The 24037-nt window shown below is 39.1% G+C and overlaps 1 protein-coding gene across 1 annotated transcript in view; it reads right to left on the minus strand.

The window, feature by feature from the left end:
• LOC150089177 (lens fiber major intrinsic protein-like) overlaps positions 1-24037 on the minus strand; it is a 138380-nt gene that overhangs the window by 33401 nt on the left and 80942 nt on the right. Inside the window, exon 3 of the mRNA XM_090388214.1 lies at positions 21390-21470. Coding sequence (XP_090244340.1) covers positions 21390-21470 — 81 coding nt within the window. The remainder of the gene's footprint in view (positions 1-21389; positions 21471-24037) is intronic.

Genomic DNA, 24037 nt, shown 5'->3' on the forward strand with positions numbered 1-24037 from the left:
TATCTGACTGCACAATTACTCCCAGGTCTTTTTCATTTTCTACCACCTTAAGTGTAGTACCACACAGTTGGTACGTTTCTCTGGGGTTACTTCTACCCATATGCAGTACTTTGCATTTGTCAAGGTTGAACTTCAGTTGCCACTTCTTAGCCCATCTGCCCAAATTATCTAGATCCTGTTGCAGTAGCACACTGCCATTACTGTCATTAACAACCCTGCCAACCTTTGTGTCATCTGCAAACTTCGACATTAAGCCTGATATACCTTCATCAATATCATTGATAAATACACAAAACAACAGTGGACCCAACACCGAACCCTGTGGGACTCCACTAATAACATTAGTCCACGAAGAGCAGCACCCATTGATTACCACCCTCTGTCTTCTCCCACTTAACCATCCTTTTATCCATTGTAGCAACTTACCCTTAATACCATTCTGCTCCAATTTGTACAGTAGTCTTCCATGCGCAACAGTGTCAAAAGCTTTCCTGAAATCCAAGTATGATGGGCTGGGGCTATTTTACATGGTTCCTATTGGGAACATTGGTTGTTTTGTACAGATACATGAATGCTGAGGTCTATCTAGACGTTCTGGACAGTCATTATCTATGTTTCACATGGGATAAGGCCAGTACTTGCATCAGCAGGACAAAGCTGCATGTCATGCGCTGTACCGGACTGGTTTCAGAACATCAGCGTCGAAAAGTTGGACTGGCCAGCCCTGACTTCAATCCTGTTTAGAAGGGCTGGGATGAAATGGGGCCAAAGGGCGCGCGTGAGGAGAGACCTAGTTAATTTTCCTGTAAATAAAGGTTATTTGAAGGTATGCAGGTGTCTGGATGGTAGCGCAGTGTGTCTCAGCAGTAGTAAGAATACACCTTTTGCCCGAGATAAATTTTCGACTGTGTAGGTACAGCTAAGCGACCTGAATGTTATTTGTTGATAAAATAAGAATGAAATCTGTGTGATCTATTTATAAACGAGAGTAAATCTCTCCATTATGCAGTCAAAGTTCGCTTTCATCCTTATCAACCTCCCCCTTTCCTGCACAGCCTTTTTATTTTCGGTGTTGTAATTGGCGACATGTGGATGTGCCAACCGATACGAATAGTGAGGTTTTTGGCGCAGCCGTAAGTCATCGTGTTAAAATGAGGTCAGACAAGGTGAGGCTCTCGCCGTTTAGGCCTTGACAGTTATACGTATTTACTATCATTAATTCCATTTGGTGGACAATTCTGCAGCGAGTCCGATAACGGCCTCTCTCATAACGACCGCTTTCAGACATCTTCGGCAATAACACGACTGTAATTTCACGGCCGACACGATGGTCTGATGGCTGTCAGTTTTTGTTTGAGACTGTTTAATGTTTCGGGGCCCTTTTGTAGGTAATGAGGCTCCGATGATATCGTGACTTATCAATAAATGCTGACGCTCGCCTTCGCTGCAATTTCGAAACTGCAGATAACATAAGGCGAGGTGTGGGTGGAAATTTGTAAGGTAATTAATGTAATTGAGTTCAGGGAAATGATTAAGTAAAGGCGTATCCACCTAGCGGACGATTAATTAGCATCATCACCCCGGGCGAATGCATATTGAGGTCTCCATATGCCAGAAGGCATTTCAACTTTATTTAGATCCGATATTGTTGCTATTTTCCTCAGTCTTTGGTATATTAAAGTAGGGCCGGGCTGTCTTTTCCATCAGCTTTAATGTCTAGGGCCTTTCATTAAAACAGGGCCCGAAAAAATGTACAATACAGATTCGAGACAACTTGCATTATCTTTATAGAAGCTTCTAGGAGTTCTAGGAGTTAATTACCAATACATAGGATTATACCTTAAGGAACTGAACACTTCGTTTTACCTGGACAGAATTATTTATCCCCATATATAATAGAAGAGACTTATCGATGAGACGTATTCTTTAAATTTAGATATACATCTTAAAACGCTGCAAGTTCAATGTATATGATGAAGCAGAATGCGAGTGAACTTTCTGTTAAAGCCATTTCAAATCCATTCCAAGTTCGTAGTGTGGATAAAATCTGTTGAATTGGAATTAGGAAACACTTGAACTACGAAATATATACAACAGATTAATGCTATTAAAAGGGTTATGAGTAAGGCAAGAGGCCATTCTGCTCTTATGAACCTAACCACCCTCTTTTAGCGAAAGATTGTGTACCGCGTATGCCGCGAGAAGCCATGGTTTCTCTCTTCCATGGGTGGCTGTTGCTTTGGTCTTTCTCTTTCTTTTCTTATTTTTATTTTTGTTTGAAATATGGGTGTTTCCTAATTCAAATTCAATAGCGTCTGTGATATAACCACATTTACGATAATATCTGAATGCCAGATTCAATAGATCACCAGCTTAACATTAACTAGACATTGGTCTCTTATAAAATGTGACACAGACCATAGAGTATTTGCACAGGCATATCTACGACAGTTTATTAATTGGGCGCTTGTATACCTCCCAATCCAGAAACGGTAATGGGTCCATTTTAGTCTTCTGACTTCCGTGCAGTCTAATTGACGAAGGCTTGGCCATTTCCCTAAATATGCCTTATGGAGAGCAAATGGCCCCATATAATTCAATCACTTCGCTCTTACTTACAATGTCTCGGATTCCCGAAGTAATTCTCCGTGAGAAATTCAACATTTCTTGGCTTCGTGAGTTGTTCTCTTCCGAAGAACCCATCGGGGTGCACTTAGCCACCCTTCCCGCTGTTCAGAATTCAAGTAAGGCATTTTATGTCTTTCTTTGCGTCACTGTTATTGGAGAAAATCACTCCGAAATTAGGCTTTTAAACTTTCCGGAGCTTACCTTAAATTATGGTTATACCTTCCTTTACGACCGTTTTACTGCCTGGCTTTCTGTTCACGAGCAACGATCGCTTTTGAGCTGCGTGAAACCGCTGTACATGGACTGTATTATCTAGTAATTCGGTGAACGTACCAGAGGTTGAGAGACGAACGCAGTCTCGAATCTGCTTTCCTATTCGGGAAAAGCCAATTTCTCATGTGGCTATTTCTAGGTAAAGTATTCTTCTCTGGTAGAGCATTGAAAGCATCTTTAATTTCTGAAGATTTGTCTACTTTGTGTAGCTCTTTCCTCACAAGCCTTTATAGCATTGATAAATATATCTATTTTGAAGCTTTCTGTTTTGTGCAAGCGAATTTCGCTATCGTTCCAATGGTAAAATGATATCAATCTTAATTTTGATACCATAGAATAGTTTGGTATATTCATGCTACTGGACGTTTCATTTTCTTTAAATTGTCATGTTCTGGCAGCGAAATTCGAGACACTTCGATATCTCTCCCCAATCAGTTTATTACGTGGCTAGTCATACAACGCTTGTGTGAGCTTCGATCAGTTTGACTTCACTTTAGAACAGCTGAGGACGAAAAAGAAGAATGTGGAATGTTGGTGAAGCTGGAAAAATGAATGTTTCATTATATCTACGGTTATGTTCTTCTATGAAGAGAGGTTTCTGTCGGCATTATAACTAGTCATACAGCTCATCAGCTGTAAGTTAATACGTGCGAGAAATGGATTAAATTTGCCCTTTCTTTTTTTCCATTCATTATCATAATCAAACTCTCAGATTGATAAAGATTGCACATATCTCTTTATAATTATTCCATAATATTCATCGAAGTGTGTTCCTCCGAAATCCGCAATATCTACATTCTGGAAGGTGCTGGATTTTAAAGATTTGATTTTAGGGTATCCAGTTCCCCTAATCTAAATACCATCGAGAATATGAGAAGGATTCTACAATGCATCCTCCGGACTTATCAACCTCAGCCAATAATTAAGAAAACTGAAGTTATAAGGAAGTTATCTTCATTAATAAACGAATTTCACAGGCGTGTGAAAATTTGGTTCATTGATTGAAAAGAAAGAGGATGATAAGAAATTCCATTAATTTACCATACAAATAGGACATTGGAAATGTTCATTATCTATTCCAACATTCGCTTCCTTCGTCACATGTTTTTGTGTGTCCTCCAGAGGAAAACAAAATACCATTTCGGAATTTCTAACCAAATGGTGATAAGGAAGAGAAAGAGTAGTAAAACCGCGGAAGAACATTCATTTTCTACAAGAAATTCCGAGTTCCAAATTGTATCTTCGCAATTCCATCTTCTCAACACGAGAGGGAAGTGCACTATTTACCGCTTCTCCACCAGTGCGAATCGCTTTTCTTGATGTTGCTTCTACTGTTTGGTGTGTGTGTTTGGGGTAGGGAAGGGTAGTCGTCTAGGATGAAAAAAAAAAAACGAATTGCTTCGCTTTGTGACACAAATATTCAAGGAAATTCTCCGGAAGATAATCAAAGAGAACGACCGCCCGACCACTCCATAAAATAAGTCCGTAATGTTGCATCCGTGGAAATAGCTTCGTGAATAGAACACCCTGCACTCTTCCACATTTGATCTAAGAATTTCGTCACAAAGGATTTCCCCTTATCATTCCTCCTAACGCTCTCTCCTTTCTCACGCTGAAAAGATGTTCGAAATAGGAAGATGATATCGCCGGCCTACTTACATGATGGAAAGCATGGTTGCCCGAATCCGAGGATCTCGCAGATTTATTGTTTCGCCCAAACATGTGGTCGCGATTCTCGAAGCAGATAGCGCGATTACTTTTAAAGAAAGTGCTTTACCTTAGAAAAGGTCACTTATTAAAGATTTACTGAATGACTTGTATTCTTGCTACGTGACTCCATTTTCCAACTACTGTTTTTTTATTTGTTGCCATCCATTTTTTTTGCGAAAAAATTGAGAAATGTACAGTAAGGCAAGTAAGAAAGTATCTCAATGCTATGATTTGAATAAATATAACAAAAATATCGATCGAAAAGTTAGAGCAATATGGGTAAGAAGGGTGCTTCACATGATCAAGAAGATTACATGAAGAATCTGCTGTTTTTACTTGTTTTCGTAATAGCCTGAAAAACTGATCTCCAAAGCCCAGGATTTAGACAAAGTGCTTTAATAGAAAAGCCAAAGGTGATACGTTAATCACCTGGAAACATTTATTGGCAGGAAGAATCATCTGCAGAAACACAAAGGACAGAACATAATTTCCTGATAAAAATCTCTTTAAAAGTAAACGCATTGTATTAAGTACAATGTACCAAGTAATCATTGGTGTAATTGTGTTAGGGCGCTTTACATTTCAGCTGTTCAATTTGTCACAATCTGTGTTTGACGTCGCACGCTTGGTGAATGAACGTTATGCCATCGAACAAAGTGTTTTACAGTGGAATCCTACTGGAAACGAAATCTAACAGTAAATATCAACAAAAATTTGATTTGTCGAAAAATTCCCTAACGCCAACTGTCCATGCAAAGTCTGCAATTTTCAGAGAAACGATTTTACCATCTCCAAACAAGGCTATACGAAAACTCAGCACCCAAAAGGGGATACCATCTCAGTTCAGGTGATATCCTTTGTCTAATGACTAGCTTCGCCAGCTGATACACAAAGGATCGAAAATCCTGACAGAAAATAAAAGGACAAGAAGCAAAGTTTTGTAAACGAATAGTGCGAACCAACCATATAGAATTGTAGGACTTTTTCTGAAATTTAAAAGTAGATGAAAAACATAAAATCCAGAATAAAGATTTTAAATATGAAACTTTAAAAATGATACCTTCAGTAAATATTTACATATAAACAATAACTGACTGCAAGTCATAATCATAAAAGAGAAAACATTTCATTTCTAGAATTAGAAAAACCGCTAATGGAATCAGCGAACAAAGAATTCATCACATGAAACGTGTATTTGGCTCTTTGTAAGGATTGCTGTGTAAAGTCTACATTTTTCATACTATTGAACTGGAAGGCCCTCGGATGAAAGGAGTAGCCGTGTCTCTAGAAAGAAGTGGATAACTATTCACTGATGACCTCGTTGGACTTTCAGGTTAATAACATCCAGTACATATCGATGATGTAAATCTGGATACACCAAAAGTTTAATACGGCAATGTCCTTAAGAAGCCCAATAGGCGAAAATTCAATCAGGAACAAGACACCCGTGAATAATATTTTAGAAGTTAATGTTTGGAATGTCTAGCTACACCGGAACTTAGAGAGAAAAGCAAACGTCAACAGTAAAATAAATTTTAGCTGAGAAACGGGAATTATCAATCAGGTTTTTAAATCCGCAACGTGCCTGAAGGAGTGCAGAAGATTAAGAATTTATAAGACCTTGCCAAGACCAGTACTTACCTACAGCAGCGAAACTTGAGCCTTAAAGAAACAAGATGAAAGAAGATTGACTGCTTTGAGAATGAGATTTATGAGGAGAAGAGCTGGGTGCACTCGCTCAGACCAGAAAAGGAATGAAGACATAATGGCGGAACCAAAACAACGTTCCGTAATTGATTACATCCAAAAACTGCCGACAAAAATGAAAGGAGCACGTGGACAGAAAGAAGAGTTAAATGATCCTGAATAACCTTGTAAATTAGCGACCCCATGGGAAGACTAGTAGAAAGACCACCTCAGAGACCGGAATGTCATGAGGCCTAACCCTTCTTGGAAAGAAGTAAGATTTCTCATAGTTTGCATATATTAAGACGCTGAAACCTCTTTCCAACTTGCACTTCTGAAATCTTGAGTAGTAAAGCTTTGTTTGAAGCCTTACTTTCTACTTCGCACTCGGAGTGCAACAAAACTGTGATTGTGGGGTTACGATGGCCTTGGAAGCTTGACAGACATCATCAATCTGTCGTTTTTGAGCAACAGTAAAAGGAACCAACACGTAGTCGTAACTTTCCTGAAATAACCAAGCACAGGATCGATCTGCTGTTCTTGGTATGCTGTCTGCAGTAAACGCTGTTTCATTAAAGAAACATCTTTTACTGCACGCTGAATTCGGCATTTCTCAAGTAGGTGTATATATGGACGAGGTTGCTATTTTATGTTTAATTTACCATATTACGTAACGATTTAAGTACCGCTACAAAAATCCAACCTCACAGCTACCTGTCACGTGAACGTCAAGGGGTGAAGTTTCATTAACCACTTTTTGAGTACAGTACAAGAAGTTTGAACCCCTGAGGTACATTATTTGATTATCGAACGCTCCCAAAATTAAATAAATAAAATGTTTCCAATGCAATTTGAAGATGCCTGAAAAGTGTTTGGTTTTTACTAATGGCCATGCCACGACCAGCAGCTTTGCGTTGGAAATTCTCAATTGGTTTGCGTTCGTGTGATTTGTTTTCCAATATTTCTAGTAGGGATGTCTTCATGCTATTATTTGAAACTTTAATACAAATCACACGAACACACAGGCTCAGGAAATCGCAAACCCTTCATATTTCAGTGAATACAATGTGGTTATCGAAGAACTCCGACTACACTTCCTGATAAAATTTGTTCAGGTTAGCGAGTAGTTCTGCAGTTCTCTCTCTACAACTGTCATCTTTCGATCTCTCTCCAATCTTACATCGATTAGGAAATTTCCATTTTAAAGAAAAAAAGTTTATTTTTAAGCTGTAAGACTGAAACAGCGACAGAAAACCTACACAGGGTAATCGATATCTCCCATAAAATGCCATTTACCTCTCTAGCTTGGAAGTATAAAGTATTAAATTGCTGTTTATAGAATGATGGACAAACCTATCTCAGAGGTTTCAAAATGGAAGCGGAATCTTAGAATAAAAATAATTTGACCTTGACGATGATCATTGGCAATTCGGATTTTCATCCGAAATTTTCAATTTGTCGCATTTAACGATACTTGCTCGCATGCGTTTAATAATCATACCACAGAATGTCCATAGAAGTTACTAAGAATGTTTGTTGACGTTGAATTTACGGCATCAGCATCCTTAGACTAAATCTTCACGGTGAAAGCGCTGAAAATCCAGAGTAACTTATAGGGAACCCTACTGTTTCCTCTCTGTGATCAGTTAACTACAACCCTAATTGAAGAGGGATTTAAGAATTGCTCATGTCTGAGGGAATTCGAACTCAGACTTCTCCAAATGAGTCACACTGGCAAAATGTCAGAGAAAAGCGGTCAATGCTTTTCTTGACCAAATGACACATTGGGCAATCACTGCATATCTAAGAGCAAGCATGGAAAGGTAGCACAAGAACCCCACCAGCCAAAAAATAATTTAACATCGCTGGCAAGCTCTTGACCTCGGTCTTTTGGGACTGCTTTGGGTTAATTTGCTCAGATTTTATGCAGCACGATGTCATGCTCAATGCCCAATATTAATTCATTCTCCTGAAAACCAAGGTGAAGACAGCGTTGAGGGTGAAGCATCTCGGAAAGATCAAGAAAAGAATCATTCTGCTTCACGACAACGTTCGGTCCCGTACTGCTATCTATTATCTCAAAGCTTTAATTTGGGTTCGGAGATCCTGGACCCTCCCCTTCTTAAACTCCCTGAAGTGTAAACCCTTTAACGTAACCTTCTAACCAAACTTCAACTAAATTCATTCCATCCACAATTTATTGTATTCCTATTTCTCATGCTGATTTTCTTCCTTTTCCTTCAGCATGCTTTTCTTTCTTTCTAAGCGGCTTCGAGCAGAAACTCGAAGAGAGAGAGAGATCCGTTTACTCTATTAGTCGCCTATATCCAACTCCTCTGAACTCTGCGTAACCGATACAACGCATTAAACAAGAAAGAAGCACAAAAGCACCCTAGTGGTGTGCGCTTGACAGCTGTTTCAAGAGCGCCAAGGAGTGCTAAATTGTCTGTCTACCTCCAGCCTCTGCTTGTCGACACTTTTCTAGCTCGCGAAGATTTGTCGAAGCGAGATTAAATAAATCTGACTGCACCAACAGAGAACCGAACCTTTAAGGGGAAATCCAGAACAATTTGCTCTTAACCGTACCAAGGCGACAGCCACAGAGATATCTGAGACTCACTAAAACGCCTCATGAATGAGGATGTCAGCAAGTATGGGTGGAGCACACAGCGGTTTTCTACTTGTTGTAAGGCAGTAATGGTTTCTCGAGGGTCTGGTGAACATTTCCGATATTGTTATTTGTTTGTATCTCAACCTTTCGTGAATACGAAATGAAGTTATCGATTTGGAGGCATTCTCTGCAAAGTTTGTTATTGTTACTATGGTTTCCAGTAGTTACTCTCCCGTTTACCTGCAAGGTGTTTCATAATATGTGGGCAGTACTTTCAAATCGATTCAGTACATGAAAATAATGAAAAACGAATGTATTCTGTTTTTAACTTTTAAAAATTTGTTGAAAAACGTTCATATATGGCCAGAATCACTTTGTTTCCTGGTTTAGCCTGTTCTGCGTTCCTACTATTATCCACCTTACTTTAAAGGAACACGCTTCTCATCATGGACTGCCTAACGTGTTCAAGAATTCCAGGTATTGTCCGGATTGGCACCCTTGTGCTATACTTTGGCAATGTATTTCATTGTTATTAGGTATCATGCAAACGATAGATTTCAGATGACCCCCCAGAGGTGAAAATCAAATGAATTTAAGGTCAGGAGAGCGGGGACAGGCCACGCATAGGGACTTCCACGGCCCATACACTTATCGGAATAGGGTGTAGTATAATTTGACTAGCAGCACCGGGGGTTCCCCCCAACTCCTCCGACGTGTGCAGAACTCTGTTGAGGCCAGATGATGTGAAGTGTTAATGTAGAGTCGTGTTCATCCAGCCACTTAGCCTAGGGATTTCTGGAGGCTACAAACTCCTAAATACCGTCCTTCGCCCCGGGGAGGCGGACGGGGTCAGTAGAAAGAATGACGAGGCGAAACATGGGGGTTGTCTGAACTTCCCAGGGAGGACCCAGAAAAAAAAAAGAGGGGGTAAAAATGACAGTGGAAAAGGGATGACAGTTGGGGAACCCCTGAAATTGGATGTCATCGTGAAATTGCGTGTCTGAGATTTCTCGGTTTCAGTCAGCCTGTGTTCTCACTTCAAATGCACACTCATTAGCACAGCAACTTTTATGGTCCATTTTTTCCTCACTAAATTGCACTTACAAAGCTGTGCCTGAAAAGTTTTAGGACTACATCCATAAAAAATCGAAATCTCAAAAAGGGGAAAAATTATTACCATTTAATCTTCAAAATACATCCCTCATAACTCGATTCGACATTTTGCACGGGTGTACAGCTTCTGGACTGCTCTGTGTAACCGATCTTGTGGAACTCTGTTTAACCCCCTGGTCACGTTGGTTTGGATTTCTGAAACACCGCCGACCGGGCTAGCCGAGTGGGTAAAGTACCTACCCGGCAACCCAAAGGTCGCGGGTTCGATTCCCGCCTCTGGCTTGGATCAAAGTACTGCAAAAACCTTGGGAGGTGCAATATGGCCACAGAAGCCGATGCGCCTACAGCTACCAAATCAAATCAAATCTGAAACACTATCAAAATGGTGCCCGTTCAGGTAGGATTTCACTTTGGGGAACAGAAAATAATAATCAGCACGTACCATAACCGTCGAATAAAGGTGATGGTGAAGCACAAATTTTTGTGCCTTCTGGTAGACATTTTTTGTGCACAACTCCTTTCCAATCAAAAAAAATAAAGAAAAAAAATGTTCAACTCCGCCTTTGTACACTGTGATGATTACAGAGCATTGTAAAATACCAGAAATGTGTGTAATATTATGTTTGTGCAGAGTGTGTTGTTTAGTTGTTTCTGGCCTTTTAATCACCAGGCAGGTGATCACCTGGAAAGTCTGCTCAGTGTCCGTGTACACCACGGGGTGGTAGGCCACAACCACGCGTGTACTATGGCCAACCTCAACAGTCACGCACTGAATGTCCAAAGAAGTCCACTGAATGTCCAAAGAAGTTTGGAGCCATTCAAAAGAACCCCGTGCTAGCAAACCGGCAACAGCACACGTACACAGTCATTCCCAGGAGACAGCGGAAGACGAAGAAATAAAGAAGAGAATAGCATAAAGAAGAAAAAAAAAAAAAAGGCTTTATCCATGTCTTTACCCACGTCTTTATGCAGTGCTGCTCAAAGTAGACCATAAAGAGAAAAGGCGTGCTGTCAAACAAAAGTAGTAATGTCATCCAAAAACAAGATCAGCAGTGTCAAGTTTTAGATATCATTCTGTTAATCTGGAGTGGTATCAGAAGTTACTGGCTGATGACGGTATCACTGTGTAGAGGAAGGATTTAGTTGTGGAGAGTCTTGATAAAGAATGAACCAGAAAAATGTAGCATCTGTTAAAACCTTCGGTGTTTTTGAAAACCAGCAAAATTTGGACATTACTGTGGGGGGTGGAAAACAAAGAATGATCGTTTATATATTTATTTATTTATTTTATTATTCTTATTTCGTTTTGTTCCCAATTATGTGTTTGTCCACTTTATTCTTATTTCCCCCACTTACGCATCTGACTTTACTTCCTAGGAGAATTCCAGATTCAAGGGAACTTCTCAATTAATTATAATTCCCTTCGGAAAGGCTGTGTTCAGGAATAACAACTCACAAATTAATAAACAACAAAGTTTATTTACATATGTATATACAACATAATATACAATTAAATAAAAAACATGTAATATGCATGTAAGTTAAATCAAGGATATCTTGCATAAATTATTCTTATTTTAACAATCAATATGCTATTTTCATCATTATAATCTGTGTTCTCACCATTCGGTTACAATACACTGAAGACCAATCATAACTTTCCTAAAGTCTCTATTTGTTATTAGTCTTTCAGTTGGACCAACAATTTTTCATTAATACAAACACTATATTCAAATATCTATCCTTAGATCATTCAAAGATTCTCACTATATTCATTTATCTATCCTTAAAACATTCCAAGTTTTTTTTTTATAGTTCAATTATCCTTCTAACATATTATAATCATCTGAACAACGATTTAATCTATTACTTATCTTTCGTTTCTCTTGCATTTTACAATAACCTTTTTGAATTAATTAAACTCTGTTAGTATATATAATTTACTTAAGAGATAATTTATCTATCAATTTACTTCTAGTGCTATCTTTGTTTTTCATTAATTAATCACTATACTGTTTCACTAACAGTCCTTGTTAACTTACACTACTTACTATTATCTTTTTTCTTTCCTTTCCGGGGAGGTTTCAAACTTCCATTTTTGGCTCACTGAGGATCTCCTTCATCTTCTTTCACCTGAACTTGCTACAGATAATTTTTTTAGGAACTCTTGGCTGCATGGGACTGGCGTTCTTTCTCCACTTTATTCGGGCTACCATCCATTCGCTGCTTCCTTCCTTCTCATCGAGCTACTAATTTCGCATTTTCGCTCCTTTTCTCTCCACCTTATTAAAACCTATCATAAGGAAAACTCGTAGGGCATCTCACACTAACTCCTTCTCCACTCCACTTTATTAAAACTTATCACAAGGAAAAACTCATAGGGTGCTACCCTCGTTTTTCCGCTCCACCTATTAAGAACTCTTTCAAGAAGAAAACTTCCCAGGGCACTACCCCTCTCTTTTCCCACCACGACCAAACACTCAACTGTTAACTGACACATATTTCCTACCACAACAGAACCCTCAACTGTCCATGTTACTAACTCATTTTACTTATCTCGACGAAAATCTCGACTGCTGTGTCCGCTGACTATTTCATTTTCCCTAGCATCAACAAAAACTCAACGTAGAATCCCACTAACCCATTTTCCTAAACACCCACAAGATCTCAACTTTGGTTCTGTCCTACTATCTCATTTTCTCAAGCACCGACAAGAATCTCAACTTCGTCTCCCTCCTAACTCATTTCCATAAGCACCCACATAACTCAACTTGGGGATCTGTCTCCCACTCACATTTTCTAACACGACAAAAACTCCAACTGTCTGTCCTAATTCATTTTCCCAAACGCCGACGAGAATCTAAACTTTGTCTTTCCCTAACTCATTTCCATAAACACCTACATTAATCTCAACTTTGGGATCTGTCCCTCACATAACTCAACTCTGGGATCTGTCACTAACTCATCTTCGCAAAACACTCCCAAATTCTCAACTCTGTGTCCTCTCTCTCCCTCTTCACTCACTTTTTGTTCATCTCCTTTTCTGTACCACCTACATATGTCGAATCCGCCCTAGTTTTCAGTTTAACCAATCTTACTCATTTTATCAACTTTCTCTCTCTTCTTATTTGCCCATTTTATTTTCTCAAGCTGATTCCTTGTTGCTCGATCTAACTTCTTATTTTAAGAAATTTGTAAACTTTCTCAGGCTGTTAGTACCTTTGAAGTCAGCCGCTTATAGTTATACTGTAGCAGACTAATTTCCCACGATCTAAAAACTTGCCACCACCGACAGCCAGAGCCAGACTTAAATCTAATTCCCAGCATTTGTTCCGTTTTTACTGCCCAAGTGTAACCGATTAAAAGAAATGTCCCGACAACACATGGTCCACCGCGCTATTGTTTACCAGAGTTAACACCTTCTACTAATAGCCGTTGCTACTGGTTTCTATTGTTCTGGTTTGCCTGTGTGAGCTGAGAGTCCAAATGTCCCTAGGTTGCTAATAGCTTTTCACTTACTGCTCCTCTTGTATAGACGTTGTCTAATTTAATCCCTTGGCTTGTAAGGTTCGCTCCCCCATATTGCCATATTATAAGTTTTACTTTAAATAAATCTCACTCCTCCACAAAATATATTTGTAAGATTTTACATCTTACATTACGTCATCAAGACGATAAACGAGGCAACAGGTTGCATTTTCATTTTTGAAGTGTTTTCAGTTTGATTGCTTGCACTAACATTGAAAGACTTCCTGCGATTAAAAGCAGCATTGCACAAGGTCTGAAGGGTTTCCTCTAACTTTTTCGATAGTCGAATCTGGAATGGCTGACCATTCCGCGCATTGTCTTGAACACCTTCCCAACATCGCGGAACTGGCCATTCCAGGGAAAAATGTTTGGATCTTAATAGTGGTTCGTGTCCATAAGCTGCACTGTTGGAACTGTTTCAGTTGCACCTTTTCCGATTTTAAATTAGAATTTTATCGCCACTCTTTGCTCGGCCATGGCCACGTGATTTTACAGCCCCAACTTAAAACACGCCCTTCCAGTAGCTTGGCACAAAGCCAGTTCAGGCTCGGTAGTGAATTGTCTCAACAATAATTTTATGATAAGGAGTTACGATTAAGAACAATAAAATGCCGTTTAAAAATACCCAGACTGTGTTGCACATTAAGATAGAAATCAACTTTTATACCTCTACCCACACTGTTGTAATGTGGTTGGCCCACCTGCAGACCAAAAAGCGTTTTTCTACCGGATAATCTCTGAAAAACAGAAACGACCAGAACAATGTTTTCAGTTCCCGAATCGATCCTGAGCCCTCGTGTGTAGCAGAGTTGGTAGAATTGGCGTCCTCCACACGCTGGGTGGATAAGACTTGTATTCGAGTCTTGTCGTTGACGAGACCAATTTTTATGGGCCTTTTTCACAACGTGGCCGATTTAGTCGGTCTCAAAAGCTAGCATGGTTTCCCCTCCCAGAAACTCGGGTTTTTCATCCAGCAAATAGAAAATCGACCTCAGAAGAGCGCAATTTACATACAGTTATACTGAGCAGTATGGTCTTAACAACTAATGCTCCTAAAAATCAATAACAACAATCGACCCTGAAAATACGGCCCAATGTAAAGAACACTGTGTATACGAGTAACCGTATCATCTTGCTTAGCAACGACACTTCAACTTTGATACAGTGACTGGCGAAGCTGGCGCGTGCTACACAAACAAGGTTTAGTACGGTCGCATCCAGGCATCGGCTCTCAGCGGCAGACAATCGTCGGCAGTTTCGTGTAGCGATTTTGCGCACGACACTTCAAAGGTCATTTGTATTCGAACACTTATGGCGTTGTTTACGAATTAAACTGTGAAAATAGTTTTAATCTCCATTAAGTTTTTTTTCCGTTTTTAGTGGTATTGTCTCTGCTTCTTGGCTGTAACTTTTTCGGGGGTCATCGTAAACATCGCAAGCAAAATAGTAAACGCACAATTTGTTTGATAAAAGACGCTATAAAATCGGCAAATCCAGCGCAAATCGTACTATTAGGATGAAACAAAAGAGAATTGCTAGTTGGAACATTCTTCAACAAGCAGTGCAGATCTGATTGCCAAAGGAAAGTGATAAAGCATTCTGGTTTTTCTATTACCGCCAGTTAATAGAAATTTCCTTTTGATTTGCCCATTCAGAAAATGGACTGTTAGACATATTTTGTCTCCATCGAAGCCCACTCAGTAACTTGGAAATGGTACTCACGATGCTGTTGACAGCGGGGACACGAAGATACGGCTCTCCATAATAAAGGAGGGAGGGAAAAACATCGAAGAGTGTACCATGGCTAAAGTACTCTCAAAGTTCTTTACTACTGTTGTATTTTCACCTTTCCTTCCGGAAGCCGGAACTCGTTAAATTGGCCACTCTGTTACTGTGGCAACCAATATGAAGTCGATTCTTCTGTTACTATGTTGTTGTTGCAATAGGGTTTTACGAGCATCAGGAGTAAAAACCATGCTTCCCTCGTCTGAGGCAGACTAATTTAGCCACGTTGTGAAAAAGGCTCATAAAAATTCCCCACGTCATTGACAGGACTCGAACTCAGGCATTTCCCACTGGGTGGAAGGACGGCAATTATACCAACTTGTGCTACCCACGAGTGCCTGTTACTATGACAATTGCAGACGATACAGATGGATGAATAGTAGGCATTGCTTTACTAAACAGCATTAGTATTTCTCCTTTTTAGTATATTTTTAAATATCTTGAACCACAAGGTGAATCATACACCTAAATCATGGGAGTGGGAAGAGCGCCAACAGAAGTACCACACATGTATTAATATGTAAAATTAAGTAGTTGCGTGCAGTTGCTACAGACAAATTGTGTAGTGTTTTGTTGTTTATGTTAAAGGATCGGCCCCTTAACCCTGTGGGTAGCAGACTCTACTACCCACTGGTTTACATCCTTGCCCCATAATACATTTGCAAAGCCTTTGCGGTCCGGCCTATTGGCTAGAGGTCTTTATTTTTCAGATTGGTTGCTTGAGGCATTGGAAATGCTACTCCTTTTACTATGGATCTTCTGAAACATCTGTGTTCAGCACAGCTCCCTTTCGACTACCAAATTCACTAAAAAGCTACCGAAGCCAGAGTAAAAATTCACCAGTCTAATAGAAATAATTATATAATATCAAGAGTATGATGAGAGTGGTACTGGCATCAAGGGTCGTGTGGAATGTCTTTTACACGTATGTTTGGTTTTAGTATCAGTTCATATAAGTACGTGTTGGTTGAAGGATGAGACTACAAAAATTAAGCGGACAATGTAAGAGACTTGGAAGTGTACCACACGACTACAAATGCCAAGGTAGATAGTACATACGATGTCATTACATGAGCGTTTGCGTCTACACAGGAAACTTTCCCCATAAGCATGTGAGATTGAAATGACAAGATTTCTTTCATCCGTTTGGGAAGGTGAGGAGATAACATGAAAACTTCTGTACAGCAACACTGGTCGTGCTTGTTCGACATGCTCTCTCGAGACACGGCCTTGTCAAGGTCTGGATTCTTCTTTAAACGCACTACAACTCTTTTGGGAGACTCCATTTTCACCAATTGTTAGTCTACCCTGCAGAAGCGCCAGCTACGAACTTTGCTGAATGTATGAATAAAACTTGAAGTTTCTGTAAACAGAAAAGATTAACCAATCGGTTTTGATGGTTACTTTAAACCTTCCTAGATATTCCATTTAAGTTCCACTTTTTAACGGGATTTAAATGCTTATTTGGATTTCAAATTAAACTGAAACAAAAAACCCAAATTGATATCTCTTAAACGACTACATAACGATCGAATGCTGCAGTGTAACAAACACTGTAACAAAGTTTCTCTTCTGTTTAAAAAAAAAAAATCTCCAGAAAGCGCTGTTTAAAGTCATAGCTACGATACCCACAGTGTCGCCATCTCAATAGATGGCCCGATTGGCCGGATCCCACGTTGTAGTGTTGCGCGCTCTCTCATTGCCTCGTTGTCCCTTTCTTTTTCTGATGACCTCTCCTCGAAGAAATACCCAAGAGACATCGAGAGAGAAGAAACTCGTACTGCAGGAGGTCAATAACTGTCCAGTGCCAATAGCTGCAGGGATTAGATCAGATAAAGACTGCAGCGATGTGGCCTCGCAGACATAAGTGCTGCAAGAAACAAAAATAGGAGTCGCTGACTGCCCACTACGCGAATTCCAATTCTTTTTCTCCAACACGTTTTGTTCTTTATTTAAACGGAATCTTTGTGAACCGAATAAAAGAAATTACAGAAAAATTGGAATTCCTAAACGAATAAGGCAAAAAGTATGCGATTTTATTAATCAGTTTAATGAATTTCAAATAAAATTTCCTAAATTAAGCTAATGAAATTCAGTGTGAAAATTCAGCTTTAAATGATTTAAATATTCGATGTATTTTGATGCAATTCAGAGTAGATAGCAAATCGCTGGTGATTTAAGGATATCCGTTGGATTACTACAAGGATTCCCAAAATACAGATTTTAAAACTGCTCAACATCACTTAGAGGGCTTTTGTCGAGATAAACACGTGAATAATGTGGCCCTTATCATGAGGTCTTCAAGAACTTGCTCATGTTTCATATTAGAATTAAAAAAAATAGAATATAAACAAATACTGAATGCAATGTGCTTGTTCTGTGAAATTCATTTAAACTGCCTCTGCACGAATGAATACGTTCTTGAGAGTTAAATGAACACATCACTCCAATTGTAGCGCCACATTTAAATTTCATTATTTAACATATGCACATTTTAAATTTGGAAAGGGAAGAGTTCCAAAATTACACAAAGAAACTGTAATTATTCATTGGTGTTCTGGGTGCCTCAATTTCCGATTCCGACCCAAATTTCTCCACCTTTCACTTCTGCTTCCATTCAGCTCTTCTAGAAGGAATGCGTTGTATCCACTTTGTTCTTTTGCGACTTCCCACTTACCATAGAAGATTCCTAGCTACTGTGAAAAATTAGAATATCAGATGAGTTGGTTAGAAACGCATGTAGCTGGTTTATCGTATTTTTGTTCAACACAAGACATCGCCTAATTTTATTAAAGACTCGTATAAATCTTCACTTAAACACTTGGATTTCCTCCTTCCAGTCTCACTCTCTCTAGTGTTACGTGATTAAAGTGTGTACATAAGGATTTCCGCTTATTGGTGTGCTGTTGACACTGGCCAACACCTCTGGGATTCTCTATTGTACCTCCGAGCCTTTCGTGATTAACTTCCGACTATTCTATGTTGCTCATCGAAAAGGGAACCCCAAAATGCAAACAGAATAAAATCATTTTCAATCGTTAATAAACGGGCAACACAACTGCGAAATCTTATAAAATTGTGAATTTAAATCTCTTGAACTGTTTTATGCATTTGTATGCAAGTTTGCTTCCAGTCAAAAGCATTAAAAAAATTCCTGGGGACTTGATGCCCTCGTGGGGTAGCATAGTTGGTATAATTTCGGGCCTTCCCACACTGGCTAAAAAGACCTGAGTTCGAGTCCCGTCGATAATGAGGAATTTCTGTGGGCCCTTTTCACAACGTGGCTAAGTTAGTCGGTCTCAGATGAGAGTAGCATGGTTTTTTCTCCTGGAAACTCGGGTTTTTCGCCCAGCCAACAGAAAAGCGACCACAGAACCCAAGCAATTTACAGACAGTATATCTGGAGTAGTATGGCCTTAGTCACTGATGCTCCTAAAATCCTACCACTACTACATCCAGAATCCCACTGGCGAGTAAAGACCTCCCACCAAGAAAAAAGTATCAAGAACACAAAAGGTAGTCATACCATGAAAAACTTCAGTTCCGCAAATTGCAGCGCTTGGAAACTAGATACATGGGAGGAGACCACATTGAAATGTTTAAGGATTTGAATGGATTGAGTAAATTAGATGATAACATCCTTCGTCTTTCTCAGACAACACACGAGGGGACATAATTCGAATTGAGGAAGGATGGTTGCAGGATAGATTATGAAGAAATTTGCTTTCAGCCACAGAATAATAGATTGTTAGAGCAAACTTCAGTTTGGTGTTGTGGAAGTGGGTAGTTAAATTTGAGGAAGAACTGGACAAATTATTATAATAATATTTTTCAGTCTTTATAAAGAAGTACGTTTATTATAAAAAGGAGAACACCGAAATGAATTCCCTTCATTGCCTACGAGGTGTGGCAATAAAGTTTCCGGACTGGAAACTTTATTGCCACACTGGAAACTTGCAAATGGTCGGAAAGTTGTGGCAAGAGATCGTCGTATGATCATCCGAATGACGGCTAATGAGTTCAATACGAATAAAGAGACAATTCGTCAAATTCTGCATGAAGATTTAAGGTAAAGGAAGGTCTATGCAAAATTTTCGCCGCACACACTCACAGACCAGCAGAAGCAACGAGGAGTGTCTTATACGAAGACTCATCCAGTCAAGGCAATCCTAAATTCCTCCAATGTACTGCATGAAGGTCACTGGGGATGAAGGTTGGGCGTTTCAGTTTCGCTCAGGGACGATGCGTCAGAGCATGCAGTGGATTTCAAAATCATCGCAAAGACCAAAAACAGTTTTGTCCAGGATCAAGACGTTGCTGATCATGTGTGTGATTTCACATGGAATTTGTACCTGAAGGGGAGGGAGTTAATGCTGCGTTGTGTGTACAGGTCCTTCAAAGACTATTGAAGCGTATGAGGCCGCAATTTCGAGAGAAAGGCAGTCAGTCCTCGTTGGGCGACAATGCCCCGCTCATTTCGCACTTGTTGCGAAGGCATTTATAACGAAACGCATTGTACAGATGAACCATCCACCCTGCTGTCACGATCTAGCACCACCGGACTTCATCTTTCCCAAGGTGAAAAGTGCCATCAATGGAAAGAGATATCAGGATGTTGAGGTCGTGAAGGAAGACGTAACCGCTGAACTGAGCATCATCTCTTTGGATGCCTTCGCTGACTCTTTTCACAAACTTTAATAACGATGTAATTAGTGTATTCAATCATGTGGTAATTATTTTGAGTAATAAAACACCACATCTTTCAGCTCCTTCGCTTTGTGTTCTTATTACTGCACCACTCCGGAAACTTTATTGCCACGCCTCGTACATCAATACCATCTCCAGCAGGACGTTGTCAGTTAATACTTATCAGACAGAGTTAATGTACAGATGGGTGGAAAGAGCAAGATTATGGGATGAAATTTTAATGAGCTTTAAATATATTTGATGGATTTGGGTGCAATTGAGAGTAGTAGCAAATCGATGGCGATTTAAGGATGTACATCGAATCGCTGAAAACTGTTACCAAGAATCCACAAAATTCAGACCACAGGAGCAAAGATGGCCCTTTCCACGAAATCTTCAAGAACTTGCACCATTGCTAATTTACTAAATTAGAAATGGTGCAAGTTGGACTGGGCAAAATTACAGTAAATCCTACTGCTCTCTTGCTTACCTTCGATTACACTCAGATCTCTAGACAAGCCCGCAAATCTCTATTACCCTGACTTCTAATCTCTCTTGATATAAGCATATCATTGCTTCTCCTGCGTCTAAAAATATGGGTTTTCACTTTCGCTCTCGACGTTACTTTTCTTCTAAACAAATACAGTACTCATTATGTGCAAATCTCAAATCCACCCTACCATAGAAGTCTCCTTTAATGAATGAAGTTCCAGACTGGTAATTGAGTCGACTTACTGAATAGGCTGATCATGATTTCATCTATGATTTCTTTTGTTGCAATCATAATTTTCCAAAATGAACTTTAACTATTTTATCTTAAATAGTTATTTAAACTATGTTCGGTTGGCGCGGGGGATCTGTACGGTAGCTTTTTCTATCAGGGCTTTCAAAGCAACGAATGGCGAGAAAAGTACAACAGCAGATTCCCAAAGGAATCTGATATTTGAAACACGTTTCTGGCCGTTGCATGGAGCATCACCCACGCAGATAATCCTCTTAGAGTTCTTGTTTCCACATTTTTGCACGATGCTTTCTCAACAGATTTTAAGAAGTCGAAACAAATATGAAGGAAGAATGCTGATCAAAATGCGAAGGAAGATGAAAAATGCTTCCAGCTGAACTGTTGGCAACTCACACCATAATATTAAATAAACAACTGCGTGTTCCTACTGTTGAACAACAAAACATTTTTGGTTTGGGGGTGGAATAAAGAAAACGTTAAGTATTCTATTTCTTTAAATAAAAAATACTAATGACATTAAATATAATTTAAAATTTTAATTATCTGGAATAGGGAACAAAAAGATGGCAATGCTCTATCTGTACTACGATTAAATATAATTAATATATTAATAATAACAGTATTTACCCAGTGATGTTCCCAAAGATTCATCACGAATGCCGGTCCTAACGAACGTGCAGGATTCATAGAAGCACCGCTTGCAGGAAGCTAAAAAAGAAAAAAAGAAAAGAAACGTGTGTTATTGATATTAACTTGAACTTTGTGTTGCCAGTTTAAATTTTAAAATGCAATAAAAATTAATTTAAAAGTAGATGGGAAGAAGAGCAAAACAGATGGAATTAAAATATACAGTATAAAAAGTTGGAAGGAGGAAAAAGGGGGAAAAGGAAATAATTCGACGGAAAGTTGGTAAAGGATTCAACAGCAACAGATATCTTGTAACAAAAAAGGATAGCTACGTAATGCGGCTATCTGTTGAATTTAAAATAACAGCGAAACACAGCCCTCACATCCATTAATAAGAGCATGTCGAAGTCGGTTACTTTCTTCCTTCTTTCTTTCCTTCCATTATTTATGAAGACAATTGCTAGACCCATGTGTCAGACGACAAACAAAAGTAAAGTTGCTGTGTGAACGCCCATCGAATTGTTCAAACGATAGTTGCATTTTTCACCGTCCCAAAAAAAAAAGGATTTTCATCCAGCAAACCGATACAGTGATGCTGCTTCTGTACTTAATTTGTAATACTAGATATTTAAGTAAACTTATTATCACTGATAATAAGTTTTCTTTAGACAGTGGAGGCGATGTTATCGTGAAGAATGCTTATTGTGAATTTTAGTCCTCCGGCAGAAGTGCACACAAATGTAGATTCATGCTGGAGTCTTCCAAAAGGCCTAAAAATTACCGAAAGACATCGTCTCCTCCCATTACCCATCAACACCTCAGAAATGGAGCCAATCGGAAAGAAAAGTGTCCCCCATCTTCGAGAAAATATATCAAAATGTTTTACTTCTTTCACTATGACAGGATTATTAAGTGGTTATCTGTGGCTGTACTACTGTACACCACCCACTATTTAATTTAGAACTGCTGGGTAGAAAGATATTTCTTAGCCCTCGATAATTCACCTAGGAATCAACAGATGACGCTAAAAGAATCCGGTTTTGTTTATTCTTGAAGGACAGTTGTATTCACAGTACTCTAAAGGTTGCTATTGTTTTAGTAGTTTAGGTAAACGCGTTAAAATATCTTTATGAAAGTATTGGTTGAGTGTCTGTCCCGTTTGAAGATTTTCGTGACGCGGAATGCCATTAATGTTAAAAAAGACTGAACATTGTCTTCACATTGGTACGCGACATTCTTGCCTTCTTAAATCGGATAGACGTGTTCGTTTTTCCACCTGAAGCCTTAGTTTCCGGGTCGTATTGGATCACCTCTTGTCTCGTCACCACTGATAATGCTCTTCAGAAAGTCCAGTTCGTATCAGAATGTCAGACTTTGACCATTTTCATTTTTTTGGTTGTGCCTCAAAACTTAAAATCGTGTATCCCTTCCTTATGCCCAGATCTGGGATAAAAATCTTTCGAATTAATCTTTATTCATGTTTAGCATCTCGGCATTATTCAGAATCTTTAAATGGCAACCACTGACCATCAAATTTTCCAATTTTATCCGTTTTTATATCGACCAGATTTTGGATCATTGCGCAAGTCTCATCGTTCAAAAATATATTATGGCATTCAAACGCGCAATCACAAGATATTGCTTCGTCACCGTAAACAATTTTCAAAGTACCAAAACTTTCGGTTGCGGCATTGCCAGATTTGGCTAAAAATTTGACATTGCTCTAAATTTAGATCACGTAAGCGATCCAAGGGAAATAAAACATCGTATACAATCTGGTGTATCATGCATACTATTCACTCGATTCGATCATGCGGTTGGAAGAACCAGGAAAGAGCCCGCCACGTCTGTTGAATCCCCTTGATCGACGCCCAGGTTTTTTTTCCACAGCTTATTTTATGAAATTTCTCAGTCACCCTAATGAAATTTGACAAGCTTTCAACTGTCGATATGTGCAGTCGGCATATTCAGATGACCTCTTTGATCAACTCGATGAAAATTGCGACAGGTGGACTTCGAATGGCAAATTAGACACATGTAACGTTATGGATTTCCGAAAAGCCTCTGTGAACAGCTCATTGCATCAGTTGGACAACACGAACACTAAGGATATGCTGGAACCCTTCGCAAAAAAAAAAAAAAAAAACCACCAGTGCAAGCATCCTGAAACTCACTTCCAGCGTGTACCCCTAGTAACATACACAAGTTTCAGTTATCCGAAAATCATAATGAAAAGACAGTTAAACCAACGCTGCTTTCATGCTGTATAGATGGACCATTTACCAGTAATGTACAGTTTACTAAAGTTTTGTTAAATAAATTAATAAAACTGAAAGAGACCTTACAGAGCAACGGTTTGGATGCATCCTCCATGATTGGTTAGTGGTTTCGCCACTTTTCGCTTCTCTAGAAAGATATGAGTTAAAATCCCGTTTAAGACATTATTCTTTGATGAACTCTTAATGAATTGGTCACCGATTATAAATCAAAAATTATTAATAAATATTTTTGATATCAGCAAAAGAAAATGGACACGCGCGATTTTTCCAAGCCTTTCGTCAAAACTCTTAAACCTTCAGAATAGAAGAAATAGAGCTTCTAATGGTTGAAGGAATTTCTCTGGTTTTTCAGAAAAACTCAGTTATGTT

Source organism: Mastigoproctus giganteus, chromosome 2 (genome assembly GCF_048544385.1).
Source record: "Mastigoproctus giganteus isolate SK-2022 chromosome 2, ASM4854438v1, whole genome shotgun sequence".
NCBI lineage: Eukaryota > Metazoa > Arthropoda > Arachnida > Uropygi > Thelyphonidae > Mastigoproctus > Mastigoproctus giganteus.